This window comes from Hemicordylus capensis, chromosome 2 (genome assembly GCF_027244095.1).
Source record: "Hemicordylus capensis ecotype Gifberg chromosome 2, rHemCap1.1.pri, whole genome shotgun sequence".
Classification (NCBI taxonomy): domain Eukaryota; kingdom Metazoa; phylum Chordata; class Lepidosauria; order Squamata; family Cordylidae; genus Hemicordylus; species Hemicordylus capensis.
Window position 1 is genome coordinate 342,910,740 of NC_069658.1, and position 20,974 is coordinate 342,931,713.

Here is a 20,974-nt window from a genome sequence, read left to right on the forward strand (position 1 = left end):
CTGTGTGCAGGGAGACATTTCCTGACAGACTTGAGGAGTGTGAAGTTAGGGGATGAGATGCTTCCTCTCATAGCATCGCATCCCCCACTTGCTGCAACAGCTGGCATGGTGTGCGGCGGGGGCAGGGAGAGAAAGAAGAAGGTGGCAGGAGGCTGTAAGGAAAGGAAGGAGGAGGCAGCGGTGGGGGCAAGGAGGGCCCACAGAGGCCAAGTTTGCAGCGGAGGATGACAGGGCCCTGGCAGCCCCTGGGGATACAGCAGCCAGTGTTCATGGAATATGCTTGAACAATGGTAGCTCTTCCCCTGCTGAGGGTTTTCTCTGAACAGTGGTCCATCTGTGCCACTAAAGGCTAGTGGCCCATCTGTGCAGCGGTTCAAGCCCCTGAGGAGATCATACAGCCTCCAGCACTCACACAGATCTCTGCTACAACAGTGAAACTGTTTTCTCCAGTTCTCTCACATGGTCTATTTCATCTAGAGGTTTTCCGGCCCTGCCCCTTAAAGCGATAGTATGTTATAACAACCCCAGTGTTTTAATTATTATTTTTTTTAAAAAAACACCAACTGTCAGCACTTTGAATATTCCTCACTCTTACTCCATGTGCTTCGAGTAACTCTACACCTCTAGTCACTACCCTGTTTAGGTGTGGAGGCCGAATAACAAACCTTAAAGATTGTAGCTCTTTTCCAGATTAATTCATAGAAGTTGCATATAGAAGGAGAAATTTCACAGCTGTGATTTCCAAATGTCACTTGGAAAGCTCCCTTTTGCTACTGTGAGAAGGTGCAGAAGAAAGGAAACAAAAGAGGAACCAAGGCATGTAGGACAAATTGATGGGAAGGATGACTCCAAGCTGACAAGTCAATGTTACAGATGTTTGTACAACTACACTCAGTGCAGTGAATGCAGCTTGTGGTGTATTCCAGTTGAGAGTTTGTTCCTTTTCCTGTTGTACTTGTGTAGAGCTACAGACAGGATACATCTGCAGGAATCTCGGATTCCTAAACCTGCACAAACCGTACATTTTCTTTCTTCCCCCACCCTTTCATGGAGTTGTTGCCTAATAGGTCATAAAGCTGAGAGAGATGGCTTCAATTTTTGTTCCTGTGCATCCTTCCTTGTACCCTCCACCCAGTTCAGTGTGTTGCACAAGGATCTAGGCATCCAGCCATGTACAGGTTGATTACCACTCACATCTCAGTCACCCACAATTGTCTGCATGGGAGGGGACATGCAGCCCACCTAAGGGAGGTGTACTGGCTAGTGACTGCTAGGGACAGGGATGCCATCTCTTGTCCTATAAACACTTGGATTTAGAAAGAGCTCAGCTCAGCAAACCAAGGATGTTTGCTGGGTAAGTTAGGGAACAATAGCTTCAAAGATCTGGTAACACTATTTAAACAAAAAACAAAATACTGCACTACAGCAGTGTCAGACACTTTACGTATCCAGTTGGGTAAAAGGAGAAAACAGTGCCTTACGGGATGTTGTATTATCTCAGCACTTCACAAGGGGAAGAAATATCCAAGAAGGCTGTGAGCAACAGAGTGATATAGCCATCATGAAGGTGCCCCAGCTTCTGGTTAGCTAAACTCCACTTTTCATGAGTACCACTGAAGCATACTTCACCAGAAAAATTGGAAGAAGCATAGTGAGGGCCTTATTGCTTGCTCAGACCATTAAGTTTCATAAAGTAGAAATCCAGAAAAAGCCACTGGAAAACTTGGTGAAGGCATTTTTAAGGAATTAGCAGCAATCAAGTGTCTCTTAGTGTACTGAATTTAAAGATCCAGATTGCCAAATAATATATCCCACCATTTTGCCATCATTTCTCAGAAACTTATATTTTTAGCCTACTTTCTTTAAGAAAATTAAGCTTATCAGATCACCAGGCATTTTGTATGTCTTGCGTGTGTGTGTGTGTGTGTGTGTGTGTGTGTGTGTCCTGTCCTCCCCCACCCCCAAATTCAATTTCACAGTGCCTGGACCATTATGAACCAAATTGGGTACAGTTATAGAGACACATAGGGACATCTCAATGGCGTAGTTTGTGATGATGTCATCCACCCCAATTGAAGTTGGCAGACATGTAAACGTTTGAGGTGTAAATGGGCTAACTTGTGGACCATTTAACCAATTTGAACCAAATTTGCTACAATTGTAGGGATAAATAGGGACACCTCAGTGGCATAGTTTGTGATGATGTCATCCACCCTGATTCAAGATGACCACCACATATACATTTGAGGTGCAAGTGGGCTGACTTGTGAACCAAATTTGGCACAGTTGTAGTGAGTGATACAAAGGGACACCACAGTGGTGTAGTTTAATATGATATTATCCATCCTGATTCAAGATAGCGGATGTGTGAATGTTTGAGGTGTAAGAGGGCTAACTTGTGAACTGCCTAACCAATCTGAACCAAATTTGCTACATTTGTAGGGACACATAAGGATCCCTCAATCAATGGCATAATTTGTAATGATTCCATACACCCTGATTCAAGATGGTGGATGTCTGAATGTTTGAGCCGCAAGTGGGCTATATTGTGAACCGCTAAACAATTTGAACCAAACTTGTCACAGTTGTAGTAAGTGACACATAGGGACAGCTCAAAGGCATAGTTTGTGGTGATATCATCCACCCCAATTCAAGTTGGCAGATGTGTGAACATTTAAGGCTGAAGTGGGCTAACTTGTGAGGTTGGTAATTATCAATTAAGATTGTAGTGAAAGGAGAGTAGGCAGATTAATTCTTACCTGAACTTGTTAAGTGAATAAAGTACTTGGGATATGCTTTCCAAAATAAATTTTGGGCCACTTTAAATCATGCACCCTAACCCAGCCAACCAACCAGGGGACTGTCATATTTGAGCTGTCTTAGTGTCCTGTCCATCCCCATGCTTCATTATAGTGTAAGTCCCTCTCAAACATATGAGAGGATATTATTTATGGGAGGAGATCTGGTCTTGTGGTAGCAAGCATGAATTTCCCCCTTTGCTAAGCAGGGTCTACACTGGTTTGCATTTGAATGGGAGATCACATGTGTAAGCACTGTAAGATATTCCACCCCCAGGGGATGGAGCTGCTCTGGGAAGAGCATTTGCATTCAGAAATTTTCAAGTTCCCTCCCTGGCATCTCCAAGATAGGGCTGAGAGAGACTCCTGCCTGCAACCTTGGAGAAGCCGCTGCCAGTCTGTGAAGACAATAGTGAGCTAGATAGACCAATGGTCTGACTCAGTATATGGCAGTTTCCTATGTTCCTATATATATTTCCCCTTTCACCAAGTAGCCAGTGCCCATTAACTAAATAAGGAATGGGGCATGTGCACCCCAAAATAAGCATTGGGGCAGCCCAAATTGCACCCACACTGCTGTGAGATGGTGCCTGTGAGATGTTCTTGTGTTCGTGTCCAGCCTGATGGACACTGCTAGCTCGGCTTGATCATGCCCAGGTGTGCTATCCCTTTGGCAATACATAACAATGCACATAATCTTAATGAGGAACTTTGAGTGTATATATTTATCCCTAAATAACCTTTGGAATACCGAAATGACAGAGCCACACCACCAGAAGACTCTCACTTAAAAATGCTGTGGCATCTGTCTGGCCCAGAGCTTCATTTTATGTGTGTGTGTGTTGCTCTCAAACATGCTGACTCAGTGGCCAATCAAAACATGAGCTATAAAAGTTGGCAATCTTGATTTTGAAATTCAGCACAAGTTTGTTTGTTTTTTTCATTTCTAAGAAATTATTAGTTGATACCACTACTCATCCCTGCAAATATCATCACCTTCCATAACAATTTCTGAAGGATGATGGCCATTTTCCAAAATGGTGTTCAAACCATGGAAAATAAAATTTGGCAACAGAATTTTGAATTTTGCTTATTGCACTAAGAATCACCTTCCTTCTACTGATTCTTCCAAATGCCTTCACCTTCCATATTTTCCAGAAATTTGACTAGTCAAAGTGAAGTAAGAAAAGAATGTGTTCCGCCTCCAGTATGAGGAAGCAGATTGGTTGCTCTGCAGAACTGATTGCCTGGGTTATACACTTAGGGCTACATGTTTCAGGGTCTTTTAATCCATGATCTCCTGCTACAATTTTGGGTTGGATGCTTAAACCCCCAAATGCTTCATAATATCCTCACTTAATCTTTATCCTGGTTATTCACAAGACTTTACTAAACATGTACTGGGGCATGGTGAAACTGTTTCTGTTAAAAAAATCATAGTAATCTGAACACCAGGATTTGTACTAGAGACAGACATGTTTGGCAGTAAATTGGAAATACAGATTTGTATTCCAAATGCATCAGAAATATTTTTGCTTTAGAATGATTATATTTTCAAGGGATTTCACAAAAATGCTTTCATTTATTTTCATAACCATAAAACACATTTTTTTTGTACAACGTCCAAATGTTTTTGTCTCTTTGTCATCGAACACTTTCTTAAGTGATAGCTTAAGGGAGGATATGAGGCTTAACCCTTTCCACCTGCACTGCTCCCTTTTCTCCCACACATTCATTATATATTTTTAATTCGGAACTGCAGCATCAGCACAGTTTTTCATCTTGTGTTTGTGCTTTTATCTGGCTACCAAGGGTTCTAGAGATTTAATCAGAAACCTCAGTGCCCAGGGCTAGGACCTAACCTGATTGAGGTATTGTGGACTAAGGGAGAGATCATAGTTCAGTATGGGGGAAGAGCTGTAGCTAAGTGGCAGAGACATGCTTTCCACACAGAAGGCACCAGATTTGATCCCTTGCATCTCCAGGTATGGCAAGGAAAGACTGCTGTCTGAAATGCTGACACCACTGAACTAGAAGGACCAATGCTCTTCAGTATAAAATCTGTACAGGGACCTATGATCTGGCTGCTGTATGAGTGTTCATGTTTCAGAAGTTGAGCTTTAATTGCTGGTGCGAGTAATGAAAAATGTGTTAATTAAAATGTTTAAAAGTATTGTATTAATATTGTGAAAATGCAAGCCAGAAGGATTTCAAAAATCAGAAGGCAATAAAAATCTCTAACTCGTCTTGCATTTAAAATTGGGGATGGGATGGGAAATGTAAATATATGTATAGACTTCTTCACTCAGTGTTTATCTCCTCACACAGAAGATCCTCAGAGAATCTATACTTGCATTACTTTCTCAAAGTCACCCTGAAGTAGGCTATCTTGATAGTTTTACATGGTGAACAATCGCCATATGAGGGCAAACCCCTGAAAAACAGAAGTTAGAATTTGCTTAGTTATGTTGATTATTTGTTCTTACCATATAAGGGCACATTCAAATGAAATATGCACCAAGCCAAAAACAAAACAAAAAACTGATACAGTAAAATCTTGTGGCCACCTCCTTGAAACAACATGGCAGGTAGACAAAAAACACTCCTTTTGTGGTCCTCTAGGACCCCCTCCCATATGCTGTGAATACAGTTTGTATCCAATTGTAAATGAAAAGGTTATTAGAGGGGCACACAAACGTGGGGATCTCATAAGCCACCTTCTTCTATTCAGAAATTAGACTGAAAACAATCCAGCAGCCCTTATTCTTCAGACTGGTGGCAGAAGCCAAAGTGTTCTCTTTTTCACTTTTGCAGTCTCAGGATAAATGGCAGCAGAGCAGAAACCTTTCTGACAAGGGAGGGTGAAAAACGTTTCCTGTGAGAGCTCATGCTCTAGCCAATAGCTGGGGACTAATTACTCATCCTTTTGCCATAGTGTTCTTATTTGGGGTGGTGGGAGGCAACCCCCTAGAGCTCAGACTCAGAGTGTCCTTCCTGCTACCCTCAAATGAGGCTTCAGTTACTGACCTGGAGATCAATATCCATTGTTTGTATATCATTTCTTTTACTCTGGTCATATTTTTATGGGATATATTTTAATTAGGCCAATCCATACCAAAAGGGCTGTAATCAGTCATGATGAGAGCCATGGATTCCATTTATGTAAACCAAAGAACACCAAGGCTTAGTACATTTAATTCAACAGTTAAATGAACAGTAGTTCTCTTGCATAGCAAAAACCAGCAGTTCTCAAATGGAACCATAGGGAGGCTCCACATGTGAAAAATCTACCATGCAGTGACCTGATTCAAATGTTATCTGTGCAATAGAGCCATTTTTTTCTCCATGTTCTGGTCACATACTGCATTGGTAGTGTCTGTACCAGGAAATCAAATTGGCCAGGCCTGAAGTCTGTGAGCTAAGTGTTCATGCTCACTGAGTGATGTTTAATTTTTTGCTTCTATTTTCTTCTAGTTATGCTCACCATCTTGGTCAGATGGTCAATGAACATATTAACTTGCCTTATACCGAATCAGATTGTTGGTCCATCTAGCCCAACATTGTCTACTCTAACTGGCAGCAACTCCAGGGTCTCAAACAGAGGCCTTTCCTGTCACCTGCTACCTGATCCCTTTTTTAAAAACCTGAATATTGCAGGGATTGAACCTGGGACCTTCAGTGTTCTGCCAGGGACCTATGGATGTGCTGCCAGTGAGCTATGAACCCTCCCTGTTAGTTCATATTCACACAGAAGCTTCCGATATTCCTCATTTGATGGTGTAGTGCACAACTGGGAAATGGTAAGTGTCCAGACGATTTGTATCCTAAACTAGTGTCCAGACTCGTGTTTTATCTACATCTATATTCCACTGAAGCTCAGAGCATCTTGCATGGTGCTCCTGAGTGGTCTCTTGTCAGGAAACTTACCAAACCTATACAAGCTTAACTTTATCAATGAAAGAGCACCATAAACCCTCAGAGAATTCTCTGGCTGCTCAGGACATATCCATGCCATTATGGGAAGCCATATATGTGGGTTCTGCAGCTTTCATTTCCTATGCAGGTCCGTGTCCGCTATTGATACCCTAAATTATTGCAATCTGAGCATGCCCTAATGTTTGGTTCTAATCTGGCCCAAGAATTTCTGTCCATTGTGATATGGTGATGCGATTGGTCTCATTCAACAAGAAAAGTTGTCAGAGACTTCTTAGGAAAAGTGGGGAGGCTTCTTAAGAACATCTGCTTCATACTTGGAAAACATGACTCTGAATGCCTTGAACAAAGAAAAAAACTAAATAATCCAGGGAGGGTCTGCCTCCATCCTGTTATCTTATATTGCTGTTGTTTGGGTGGCGGCTGCTGCTGCTAGTATTACTCCAATTATTACTACAGGAAAAGCATGATTGAGAGACAAGCATAACCATCAGAGTCAGAAGTGTGAGATTGCTGATGCCAGTCCAGTTACTATAGATACACTTAGTCAAATCACTGCTGTCAGAATGACTTCTTGGTGGGAAGGAAGTGTAAAACAATTAAAAAGAGCAAGGCTGTCTACACAAAGCTACATTTTGGGTGGGTCATTCTTGTGATCTGGATGCGAATCTGCACGTTTCTCACCAGTCTGTGGGGAATCCTTTCCTCAGATATGCCCTCTTCCGATTCTCTGGCATTTCATTCTTACCTATGTTTCAAGATTGTAATTCATTCTGAGAAAGTTTGCTGTTTCTCTTTACCATTCTCCTCCCTGAAGTCTCCCTTTGTTCTTCTGAAGCACATACATGTACTGGTTAAGGAGTTAAATTAAAGAGAGGAGAGTTGGTCTTGTGGTGGAAAGGATGATTTGTCCCCTTTGCTAAACAGGGTACACCCTGGTTGCATATGAATGGGAGACTAGATGTGTGAGCACTGAAAGATCACCCCCTTAGGGGATGGAGCTGCTCTGGGAAGAGCATCCAGGTTCCAAATTCCCTGCCTGGCTTCTCCAAGATAGGGCTGAGAGAGATTCCTGCCTGCAACCTTGGAGAAGATGCTGCCAGTCTGTGTAGACAATACTGAGCTAGATGGGCCAATGGTCTGACTTAGTATATGGCAGCTTCCTTTGTTCTTATGAAATCACTTTCACCACAGTGTTACTGAAAAACAAATACTGCTTTTCTCATACAGCACCGTGTTACTGAAATGGTGCGATAATTATTATGAACTTCTTATTCAGGTAAGGCAGTAGTGCATTGTTTATCCCAGTGATTTAAGCAGTAGCTGATATCTGATATCAGAATTATTTCAGATTCAAACACTGCTATTTTCTCCCTTTTAAAAGAGAGTGTAAATATCAAAAATAGCTCCTGTTTTTGTGATTCCGGCTTTCAAGACGAATCTAATCAGGCCAGTGTGTATATTTTTTGCTTTTTTTAAAAACTAGGGGCCTATGCATAAAGGGGCTCCTCACCAATGCCATAGGATATCAAATTCAGTATATCTTAGATTATGAGATTACTAATAAAGAAAGCAATTTTCAAGTCAGGCTACATGAGAACTTATCATGAGCTTCTTTCGGAGCTTGAGTGATGCTTAATGTTCCTCCAGTGCTGTGGGCTTCTTCACAACCTTTTCTACTCCGTTGCCTTTGTTCAAGGGCTGTGTGTTCCCTTGCTACCCACTGCTGGAGCTATAATATCTAATGGTTAGAATGGAGCTTAGGCCCTTGCAGATCAGCAGTAAAATAATTTAGGGCAGCCATGGCATAATTGGATTGGTAAGTATCCGCAAAGCAGGTCCTGCCACATCTAAATATACATTTAATGGATCTGTGTCACCCCTTTTTAACTTTGAAAAAGATGCTACAGTGATGAGCAGGGGCAGCCCACGGCATTGTGGGACCTGTGACAAGATGCCAAATGTTGTTTTGCCCCAGGACCCTGATGAGGGCCAGACTGCTTTCAGAACTGGCCCTTGCATGTTTTGAAAGTAGTGCAGGGGACAGGGAGGAGGGAAGTTTGCCAGCTGCCTGCTCTTTTCTCTTCATTTTTCTTGCAAGCTTTGCAAGAAGAGCTACTCCAATAGTAGCTGTGGGAGGCATTTGCCACCCTGCTGGCACCCCATAATCTGCCACCTGAGGCAACGCTTTCAGCTCGCCTCATGAAAGGGCCACCCCTGGTGACAAACCAAGTGAAGGCAGTGTTACTAACTGGAACACCAATGACAGGTACGCCCTGCTTTTACAGGATGCCTATTCTGTCCCCTATAACTCGTTAATTAAAACATAGAAACTGAATCGTGTTATGCCTGTTACTGAATATTTCCTGCAGTGTTAATCAGACAAACCAAGCCAGGCCATGGCAGGCACTTGATAAAATGGATGCAGTAAATAATGCTAATTGATCAGATGTGGCATTCTGCTATACCATGAACCTATTTTTCTCTCCCTAGATCGGGTGAGTGGCTATTCTATGACCCCGCCCACTCTCAGCATCATAGAAGAGGAATATGTGATCAACACTAAGGATACACTGAATATTACTTGCAGGTAAGAGTCAAATAACAATGTCCTTCACTCTTGCCAGCTGTTATTGTCAAGAATTCTTGAAGTCCATTCATTGGCACTTGGCAGGAAACTACCTCCTGCTTTCAGAACAGCTGGAAAGGCTGAATGCCACTTGATTGGTTACAGTCCTATTCCAGATGTTAATTACTGCCAATTTGTGATGGAAACACAGGTCTGGCACCCAGCATGGGGAAAACCAGGTGGGGAGGAAGGAGTTGCAGGGTTAAGCAATCCACTCCCATCCACTGTTTTCCATTGCAAATTGTCGCCTTCTAGCACCACTCTGAAAATAAACAGCAGCCTTCAGGTTTTGGGTGTACAAAGTGACCACATAAAATGTATGTCTGGGCACTAGGTATACTGACCATAGTATACTGACGATGTATACTTGCCAATAGTGGTGAGAGGGGATGTGTAAGAGTATGTAGGTTCTAAGTTTACAGCCAATTTGGCTATGGGTCTAATCGATAAAACAAATAGGCCTATCAACTGATTAAAGACACAATCAATCATATGAGATGTAGTTGTTTATTCAATCAATTCAATTTGCATATCGGTAAAAACAATACTTCTGAATCAAGAAGCATGCTTCCTTTGTGTTCAGATAATACAGGCATGTGCCTCATATCAGGAATCGCCTTAGAAGAGGCATTATTTCTTTTTTGAGAGGGGAGGAGGCTTCTTTGAGATTTGTCAGTGTTTGTATAATCTATATTGTAAATCTCCTGCCCCCAATTAATCTGAGGCACCTTTTTAGTTGATTAAATGTCTTTAGATCAGCTAATCTGATCCATCTTATTTATTTATTTCTCTGTGTAAACCGCTTTGGAAACTTTTGTTGAAAAGCTGTTATAAATATTTGTTGTTGTTGTAATCTAATGGATCAATCAATTAAGTGCTGCAGGCAGCCCTAGAAATAAGGCTTCAAACTCCTAACATAGCAAATTGAAATGTGAACCTCTGAATCTAAGAATATAAGAACAGCCCTGCTGGATCAGGCCCAAGGCCCATCTAGTCCAACATCCTGTTTCACACAATGGCCCACCAGATGCCTCTGAGAAGCGCACAGGCAAGAGGTGAGGGCTTGCCCCCAAGCCTGCTGTTGCTCCCTTGCAACTGGGCATGTCCTCTCTCTCTTTCTTCTCAGGAAAGCTGGATCAAAACATGGAGTAGTGACCTGTCAGATACTTGGCACATCAGGAGAGCCAAGATCCGTCAACCGTAGCTAATTGCAGGGTTTGGCAAGAACAATATACATATCTCAATATACATATCTTCTCTGTACTCTCTGATTATAAATGCCTGAATGTTGATTTTAATATTTAGGTAGTGTTCCCCAGTGGACTTTTGAGAGGTTGTGATTTGGCATATGAAATAGCGCCTCACTGTTGCTGCCTAGAATAAGCACTACTTTCATCCATGTGTTCAAATTCAAGGTCATCATAAAAGCAAATACAAAGACTGAGATTCAAAGCTAAGATCCATGTGGAATAACAACTAGTTCCACATGCTGAAGGAGACTTCGAGCTTGTTATTTCTCGAACAGCAGATGCCATAATGCCACACAGCAAACCACTTTTGAAATTAAAGGGGCTTACAAAAGTACCCTGTGATATGGCAAAGACCAAAATAGCTTTAATGATGCTTTCCATAATGCTTTCTGCAGTTTTTCTGGGACAGAAGTTAGGTTGACAAGTCTGTACTGTGGTAGACTGCATTGACTGCTAATTCATTCTGGGTGCAATTCAAGGGACTGGATTGCCTGTAAAGCCCTAAATGGCCTTAGAACCAAACTATCTGAAGAACTGCCTTCTCACATACAGAACAGGTTATTCCCTGCACTCATCTGAAAATATTCTATTTCATGTCCTCCTGTTATCATAAGTCTGGGTGACTATATTTGCAAGACAGCATTCTCAGTGGTGGCATCCACCTGAATTCTCTGTGATGGAGGATTCAATTTGCTCCTTCTTTGCACATTCTGCTGCCATTGTGAAGCATTTTCATTTCAGTAGGTCTTTTCCCAACCATTATACTTATTATCATCAGGGGGCGGGGGTGTCTTCCCCTTGCTATGGAGTGTGGTTTGCAGCTCTTAATGATTTTATTGTGATAATGACTATATTATTGTGTTATTTATTTTGTATATTAGTTGCCTTGGGTGCCTTTTCAGAGGGAAAAATATTTTAAATACTTGCATAAGTGTGATGCCGTCTGATTATATTTGCTGCATAGGATTTCAGCAAATGTATGAGTCCTGAAGGGGCAGTTGTGTTAAGAGATAAGATGTTCTTATCTCTCTGCCACAGGATGTGGTGACAGCCAACATCCTGGATGGCTTTAAAAGGGGTTTGGATGACTTCATGGAGGAAAGGTCTATCAATGGCTATCAGTCAGAGGGCTGTGGGCCACCTCCAGCCTCAAAGGCAGGATGCCTCTGAGTACCAGTTGCAGGGGAGTAATGGCAGGAGAGAGGGCACACCCTCAACTCCTGTCTGTGGCTTCTCAGAGGCATTTGGTGGGCCACTGTGCGAAACAGGATGCTGGACTAGATGGGCCTTGGGCCTGATCCAGCAGGGCTGTTCTTTTGTTCTTATGTTCTTAGTTCATGTAGTTTTTTGGGAGGGGGCACCCCATTTGGACAAATTGTTCAGAGTGGGGAGACTTGCTTTTAAAAAATAAATAAATAAAAACCTGTCACATCTCTGTGGGTGGTGGCCAGCCACCATTTCCCCACCCTGGAATCAGCACCGGCTCATCCCTGCGTGCCAGCCCCAACACAAGGATGGAGTGCACGCTGTGCTGCTCCTTGCTGTATCGGGAAGCTTTACACTGTTTCCCATTTTGCTAGCCTGTCACCCATTGCTTCTCTCAGGATAGGGAGAAAAACAGCAAGAGATGGGTTAGTGAGACAGGAGGCAGTGCAAGCTTCCTGATACCACATGCACTGTGTTCTTCTCTTGAAGCCAACATGTGCCTCTGTTTTCTCCTCCTTGGTGTTAACAGGCAGCCTGTGCTGCCTCTCACTGAGTGCCTCTCACTGTGGCCTCACTCTTCATTCCCGCACCAAAGGTTTGGTGCTGGAAGTAAAAGAGGCAGCCATCAATGGAGGGAAGTTGGCAAGGGGCAGCCCACAGACAAGAGTGGAGTTAGCACCAGAAGAAGAGCATAGGCTTCAGTGACAGCCCCTAGCTTGGTGGGCAGGGCAAGGAGGAAAGAGTCAAGTGCAGGGAAGGATCAGCTCACTGGTCAGCAAATGCAGAGATGGCAGCAGAGGTGAGACTGGGGCAGTAGCTCCAGGCAAATGGATGATGTCTGCAGCGGCCTGCAGTCCACCTGAGAATGTTGCCTCATGAGCGAGCCACTCCTGTCTGAAATGCACCAAGAAATAATGCTACAAAAATCATTTAGGTGCTGGAGGTGGGGCGGGGAGGGAGAAATGTCAACTCCCTGTGTCGTCATTCCCCGGTACATTATGAGCCATGGCATTTTTCGTAGTGGTTACAAAAAGATACGGAAATAAGCCCTGCCTTGAACAGTTTGTTGAAGTGGGACCTTCACAAAACCTTTTTTTTTTAAAAGCCTCCTTTCATTTTCACTGCCTGTAAAAGAGGTAACAGAAAGCGGGGGGGGTGCTTTTCAGGTCACTATTCATAATTAATAATAGTAACGTTTATTATTATTAATTATGAATAGTGACCTGAAAAGGCCCCCCCCCCCCGCTTTCTGTCACCTTTGTTACAGGCAGTGATTTCTATAGTTATTACTATATAAATGAACAGCTATAGAGAAGGCCCAAAAGTCAGTGCCCCTGCACACACGTACAGTCATGTCTGGGCCAATGCAGCATTGCCATGCATCCACACTTCCTGCAGACTTGCACTTTCTGCTCAAAACCTATATGTTGCTGAACGTTTTCCTCCCTAGGCAACTGTGGTCCACATCAGCTAAAATGTAGCACAGTTTACAATGGCTGAGTCTCTGTCTCCTCCTCCTGCTTAACTTAACATGCCCATCTCCTTATCATAAATGTGTTCCTTTAATGCCTCCTCCTAGGGAGAGAACACCAGTTATAACATTGTATTTTCAGTTCAAATCTTGTTAAGCATTTATTTATATGACAGAGAATCATGGGAGCAGACAAGTGTCTTATTTCCAGTCTGGACTTTTATGAGGAAAACTGCTGTTGCCAATGCAAAGAAGCTGACCTGATTTCTGCGTTATACAAAGGAATCTTCCCAAATAGTTGATTCTCCATCCCTCACTGGTGTTGTGATCCAGATCATCTTTAATTCTCCAGGGGGAGATTCTAGCATACATGCCAGCTTGTATGCAGCAGGAAGGAAGTGTTCTCATCTTGTGCTTTCAGGCCATATAGTCAATTTAATATAGTCCTGATCAAAGGTCACCAATAAAGAATAGGGCCCATATCTGTGTACAACATCATGGATATCAAACCACAAGGTTTGGTTCCTTCATTCCATAAGTAACTAAAGAACTGGCCCTCAGTGAAATAAACCTTCAGTGCAAGCCATATTGAAATATGATACCTTCATCCTGGCTTCATCTGAAAAAATTTCTTTGACACCTTGTCAGGGCAGCATCAAAGCCAAAATACATGTTACAGCGGTGTGCCTGGTTTTTGTTTCCTAAATAGCCGTCTTGAGGGGGAGCATCAGAACTTTGGCATGGAGGAGAAGGGGATTGATTCTCCACCCCTATCACAGTTTTAATCAATTTCTACTTTCCATGACTGCTATTTGCCCCAGCCATATTCTTTTCTGTGCTAAAGACATAGTTCAGCTTCTCCTCCTCAGTTCTAGGTGTGAGTTTTAATTTCTGCAGTGCCTTGAGATGGCCTCCCCAAGAAAACAGTTTACCTTTTTTATTCTTCCTTGCCCACCACCTGCAGCAACTTCATAATCTGAATTAAAAGCAACTTCCTCCATGTTTGTGTATCTTTAATCTTGCCCAGCTGTGCTTCGCACTCTCTCCACTTGACCATAGACCACCATGAATAGACATGGCTCACATTAGTGAGAGCTGGGGGAGTTTATTAAAAATATGCAAAATCTAGTCCATTGGGGAGAGCAATGGTGGGGGGTAAGCTGGGATAAGCCAGGAGGAGATTTTTGAAATAAGTCAATATTATTTAAAAATTAGCTTAAAGCAACTTATCTCACTGTGTTTCACTGGAGGACTAGAAAGAAGTGTGTTCATGTTGTAGCTCTGGAAAGAATAGCTCTAGCTGCTGCTAACAATCAGAATTCAGATGGGCCTTAGCCATCCCAGCTTCTTCTACAAAACGTAGAGGTTTTTGCTTTTTTGCACATATGTTTAGTTCCAGGAATATATTCCTCTGAGTTATACCTTAATAAAACCAGAATGAAATAAAACAAGAGAAGGAGATGTACAATGCAACAATCACTAGTTCCAGTGCAAAAACTGAATTCAGGATGAGCAGAGATGTCCACCATTCTGTTTTGTAATTGTTTGGCCCCATATTCCACTTCTCCTGCCTTTCAGTTTTACTTGGAGCATTTACAAAATTAATTCCAAAACTAGTGTATATGCAGTTTTTATTTTGTGCCCCACCTCCTTACTGGTGAGGAGGAGAGACACAAAGGAAGAGAGAAGAGCTGAACTTGTTGTGATGTAAAGATAAAGTGTGCCATCAAGTCAATTTCGACTCCTGGTGCCCACAGAGCCCTGTGGTTTTCTTTTGATAAAATACAGGAGGGGTTTACCATTGCCTCCTCCTGCGCAGTATGAGCATCTTCCCATATCACTGCTGCCTGATATAGTACCAGTGGGGATCTGAACCAGCAACCTTCTGCTTGTTAGTCAAGCATTTCCCCACTGCGCCATTATGTAGCAACTGGACTTGTGGTAGCAAGCATGAATTGTCCCCTTTGCTAAGTAGGGTCCACCCTAGTTTGCATTTGAATGGGAGACTACATGAGTGAGCACAGTAAGATATTCACCTTAGGAGATGGGGCCACTCTGGAAAGAGCATCTGCATGCAAAAGGTTCCAAGTCGCCTCTCTGGCATCTCCAAGATAGGGCTGAGAGAGATTCCTGCCTTCATCCTTGGAGAAGCCACTGCCAGTCTGTGTAGACAATGCTGAGCTAGATGGACCAATGGTCTGACTCAGTACAAGGCAGCTTCCTATGTTCTATGATGTGCACAAGTCCATGTGTGCACTGATTAAATTTCAGCACAAAAAGTGGTCATAGACTTGGAGTGGCCATAGACTTGCATCAGGATTTACTTTTGCCATGCATATTCTCACTTGCATTAGTGACCAGTAAGACGGGGGAAGGGGGGGGGTCAAATTGAAAATTGCAGCCAACTGTGCATGTGTAGTGGTCTGGCAAAGTCTGGAAATCCAAAACTGTAGAATGGTGGGTTATTGTTAGCTTATTGGAGTAAAACTGCAAAAACAACCAGGTAGTTCAAAACTCCAAAACTAGGGAGAAGTTCACATAGGCAAGACTTCCATGAGCTTCACTAGGCTGAATGAAAGGATTTGCGACAAATTCCTATAAGTTTGCCCTGGAAGCTTCAGTATAGAGAGGCTACAAAGAATCTACACAGATCCTACTCAAAGACTGAGCAGTATTACATATGGGAATTGGCAGCATAGCTCCAAAAGAAAGTATAAGAAACTGGGACTATCAGCCCTTACTGCATGCAACTTCCAGCAAGCACCAGACAGCCTAATCACAAAACATTTAGAAAGGTGTGAAGTATTGCTATCTACAATATGATAGTGAGAGTGTACAAGGAATGCTTTTAACTGCTACTACAGGTTGATCACACTACCCTCCTTGGCACTGATAGGCAGTAGGCAGTGATAGGACATGAAAGATCAGGGTGAGTCTGGCTTGCAAAAGTGCCTGCCAGGATTTCTCTCATGCAGATTCAGTCTTCCAAACTATCAGCATTTCTGGAAGCCTTTAATCAGGGTAATCAGGGTACTTCTGGGAGCTGTACAAGGGGATGATAGTAACATGCTCAGGGGTCCACAGACTTGGACTAGCCTTCACAGTCAGTTGCAATTTGGGGTTACCACCATTCTTGCCTGTCCCCCAAAGATAAATGGGGGGTCTTGTTTGTGATGTCACATCTGTGAAGCTGAGCACAACTGTCGGGGCAAGCTCTCCCTTCTCCCCCAGTTCCAATTCTAGGACCTTTAATTTTGCTACTTGAGTCCAAAAGGTACACACAAGGTCTACAGACATATCTATACTCCATGCAAAAACTGATTTAATAGTCATTTTCTTTGCACAAAAACCCCGGGAACTGCAGTTATGTGAGGAGAGCTAGGGGTCTTTGTCCCTTGGGGGGATGCTCCCATTTGCAGATGGGGGTGCTGGGAGAAGGTAGCAGTGGTGCAAGTGTCCCAGCTGAAAGGCTTGCCTCACCACTGATAGAAGGTGGGCCCTAGAGCTTCAGGTAGGGTTGCCAGGTCCACGTGATGAAAATAGTCAAAATCTGTCAGCAATAGTTGGTGCTGTTCACCAAAAAAAAAAAAGTCTCTAAAAGTCTCCATTTTGCATAAAATTTACATATGCGGGTTGGTATAATATATGCATGCCACCACACAGCAAACGTTACACACAAGAACCCTAGCTTCAGGCCCCTAGCTGTGGGCCTGGCTGACCAGGCAATGCCCAGTCTGGTTCTCTAACTGAGAATTCTCAGCAACCTCAACAAATATCAGTTCCCAGAAATTCTCTGAAGAAGCCATGACCATTTGTCTGGTATAACACCTATATAATATATGCTGTAAGTGACTGGTCCCAGTATACTCTTCTTCCAGCTTCATATAGTTTCCTCTTTCTGCCTGCAGTTGCTCTGAGGTTGTGGTGCCTTTCTCACCCTCCTGTGCTTTCTGGCTTGCTGCTCTTTCAGCCTCAAGTCCTCCCCACACTTCAGCCTTATCTGCTCCACATGCTTCCCCTCAGAGTGCTCATTTTGGCTGCCAACTTGGAATAGTTTGCCAGGCAGGACCATTAATCTGCCCAGGCCCTTGATGAGACTCCCCTGCTCAGCCATTCTGCCTGGCTAAGCCACAGTGCGCACCGTGACCTTTGCTTGCTTCCTGTTGCCCCAGAGGCCATTTCTGCAACCATTTCCTTAGATATGCGGATCCTGTAGGGAGACTGTAAACCCAGGCCAAGTCAGACACAAGAAAACAATGTTGGTCCTAAGTCCTACCTGAAGCCTCTTCAATTTAAGCAATGTCTTGTTCTGCCACAGTTTCTGTTACAGCTCCACTAGGGAAGGCTTGAGAGCTAGTAAAAAGAGTGAAGCAGCTGGCTGGGAAGCATAGAATTTTAGAGTTGGGAGGAAGGTCTTCTAGTCCAACGTCTTGCTCAGAGCAGGAGCAAGATACTGCTGGACAAATGTTTGCACTGTGTCTTTTCCTATCTAGCACTAGCAGAGCCTTCCTGACTCTTTTGAACCCTTCACAACATTTGTGGAGTGAGCGAGCCACTATGGCGTGGTGGTGGATACTTATCTTAGGGACATCCGGTTTCGAATCCATGCTCATTCCCAAAGCTTGCTGGGTGACCCTGGGCTAGTCGTTCTCTTTCAGCCTGATCTACCTCACAGGTTGATGGGAAGATAATGGAAGGTAATGACCAGGTCTGCTCCAGTGCTGGGAAGAGGGCTGTGGAGATCTTCGGTTCCACAAGAAGTCTTCAGTGTCCCTGCACTGAGGGCTCCTTTTAACAGAAGTCCAGGTGTGGAGAGGGAGACAGTCATACAGCCCTCAGGAACAGGTTTCTAGGAGTGTAAAAGGCTTTTGGAGGGAAGGGAGGGGTGCACAAATCCCTCCCCCTCCCCCTCTGCACCCAGACCACTGAGAAAAGAAGCCCTCCGTGCAGGAAGGCTGCCACATTTCATCGCTGGAGGGTGGCAGATCATGTCAGCCAATAAAAAAATAAAATAAAATCATATTATGTGTGATTTTACATCTTTAAAAATTTGTTGTACACTTCCCAGAGCCTTTGGATGGGGCGTTTATAAATGTAATAGATGAATAATAAATAAAATAATAAATATATTATGGAAGGCTGGTGATACTATATAATATTAGACTTTGAATTTGTAATGGTGGTTCTTGTTTTTGTGGTACTTTTAAATCTTTTATTGTAACTGTAATCCTGCTTTAATGTACTTAACCCATTTGGATTATTCTACTAAAAATGCAAAATATACATTCATAAATGAATACAAACAAAGGAAGAGCCACCAATGTGTTCTATTTACCTGCTTAGTATGCTTACAGATAGTAACAACCAATTTTTGTCACAGGCAACAATGATCTACTGCCAAAACTGCTCCCCTCCTTTTGTCTGGAAAATTGTTTTTGTTGGTGCATCTGTTACAAGAACAATGCATGTTAAGAGAAATCTGAGGTGGGCAGGTTAATGAACATGATTTGAAATTAAATTTGAACAGGAAAATATATGAGGGACAGAGATAATGAGAACGTTGAAGGAATTCAGTTGACTCCCTAAATTTGTAGTGCTGGCATTAGGAAAGGGAAAAGGAGTCCATCTCAGAATTTGAGACTTACCATAATAATAAATAATAATCCCCTTAACACAGTTTTTGGTGTTTCTTCTTCTTTCCAATAAAGAGGCCAGCATCCCCTGGAGTGGTCGTGGCCTGGAGGCCAAGAGGACCCTGTCCAGATTGGAAAGGAGAATGAATCAGTGGTGTTGGTGAGTCTCGACGGTATCCGAACAGTCAAGGAAGAGGATTGTGAGGGCACTGACACAAAGCCCTACTGCAAGGTCTTGACACTGACAGGGGCTCAGGCTAACGACACGGGCTACTACCGCTGTTACTACAAGTACATCAATGCCAAAATCGAGGGCACCACTGCAGTCAGCACCTATGTGTTTGTGAGAGGTAAGAGGGCGAAGTAGATTAGACTCCAGGTGAAACAAATTATTGGCCAATCTACATTACAGATATAGATATAGAGATAGAGATAGACATAGACATAGACATAGACATAGACATAGACATAGATATAGCAACTCTGAATCATGTAGCAAGTTGATCAAGGAAAATTTATTTGGAGCTAAATTCATTGTGAAGGAGAGGTATTTTTTCTTTTGATAGTGAAATGTCAATGCAGGTTAAAGCAGTGCAAGGGAGAGATTTTCGTGTACAATTTTACCAGCTTGTTTTAATCTTGACCTGCTCCACAATTATGCTTGCTTATAGTATTGCTATATTCCTGCACCATGCTGTTAAAGGGTTTCCCCATTACCTAGATGGGCTGGAAGTGCTATAAAGAAACATATATAGCTGCATATTTTGTTTTGGGAGGACACTATGAGTTTCTTTGTGCTTCAAGTAGAGCCAGAGGCAGCAATTGCACATGTACAACCATAGGGTACTTAGTCATTCAGCGGGATTCAACGTTGTCTCTAAACCCATATCAGATTTATTGGCTCCCATACCCCACTCCAAGAAGCAGGGATAGCAGATTCTTTAATTGATGTAGCTACTGGCTGTTTCCCCTAACAAAACATTCAATGCAGTTTGCAAAATATAAAGGCCCCATAATGGTGCAGTGAGCTTTTACCCCTCCACAGCACACACACTGCTGACTTCCCCACATCCCCTTTGTACCTGGCCACCTGGAAAAGCTAACTAGGCAGTGGATGGACAGTCTTCCTTCAGTGCCAAGCAGCAGTGGAACTGAAAGAAGAGCATCCATCCACTGCTCAGCTGGGCACCATTGTGGGGCCCCTCCCGATGGTGCCCATTCATCCAGGGAAGCTAAAAGGGGAGCTGATGGATACTCTTCCTTTAGCACTGCCGCTCTAGCTGTGAGTGGCTACACTGGAGCAGCAGCCACTGCCACTGCTGCCCACTGCCACCTGGTAATTCTTACCATTTGTCCCAGCATCAGAGGGTTGGGACATGGAGAATTTAAAATTGTACCACAACTAAGAGAAACATTTGACTGTTGCTGCCCACCATTGTCCAGTAAGCCGGAGCCCAATGGACAGGCTTACTGGGCAGCAGTGGTCAACCACAGCAGTAGTCAGTGCCCTAACCACCCAGGTGACCCCTACTGGGGTCAGCTTCAGTGAGCATGGTCCCTCAGGCAACAAAAACTATATGAGAACATTGACTGGCTAGCATGTCTGGCTGCCCGCTGCCCAAGGCCCATTATAATTCAGGAGCTATGTTTGGTGGTCAGAAATGTCCTGACCACAAGTTTTCAAAGAAGCAAAGAGGAAATGAAAGCACAGACTCTCTATTCCAGTCATATGAGCATGTTCCAGCTACTTCGGGCCCTAGATATAAGAAACCATGGTGAAGGGATATCAGCTAGGAGATAGAAGCTGCCAACTGAATGGAGGATAAAAAGAAAATCTGTAACATTCAGAGTGATTTTGTAAAAGGCTGCCCTGTCCCCCAAGCTCTGAGGCTGCATAGTGTTTCTCCCAGTGGCACCTGGTCAGGGTTAAATTCATGCTTCATGCTCTCTGAATTTCTCTCTGTAAATATGCTGGTTCCCTCTCTCATCTGCATAAGGCTGATTAAATCCAGGAGAGTTTAGAAGGGAAGGGTGTCAAGCCTTCTCCTGCTGAG

The 20,974-nt window shown here is 43.3% G+C and overlaps 1 protein-coding gene across 2 annotated transcripts in view; it reads left to right on the top strand.

Annotated features, from left to right (window-relative positions):
* Positions 1-20,974, top strand: part of FLT4 (fms related receptor tyrosine kinase 4) — a 150,750-nt gene that overhangs the window by 36,958 nt on the left and 92,818 nt on the right. For both annotated transcript variants that reach the window (XM_053298500.1, XM_053298499.1), the window contains exons 2-3: positions 9,225-9,321; positions 18,996-19,270. In XM_053298500.1, the coding sequence (XP_053154475.1) occupies positions 9,225-9,321; positions 18,996-19,270 (372 nt within the window). The remainder of the gene's footprint in view (positions 1-9,224; positions 9,322-18,995; positions 19,271-20,974) is intronic.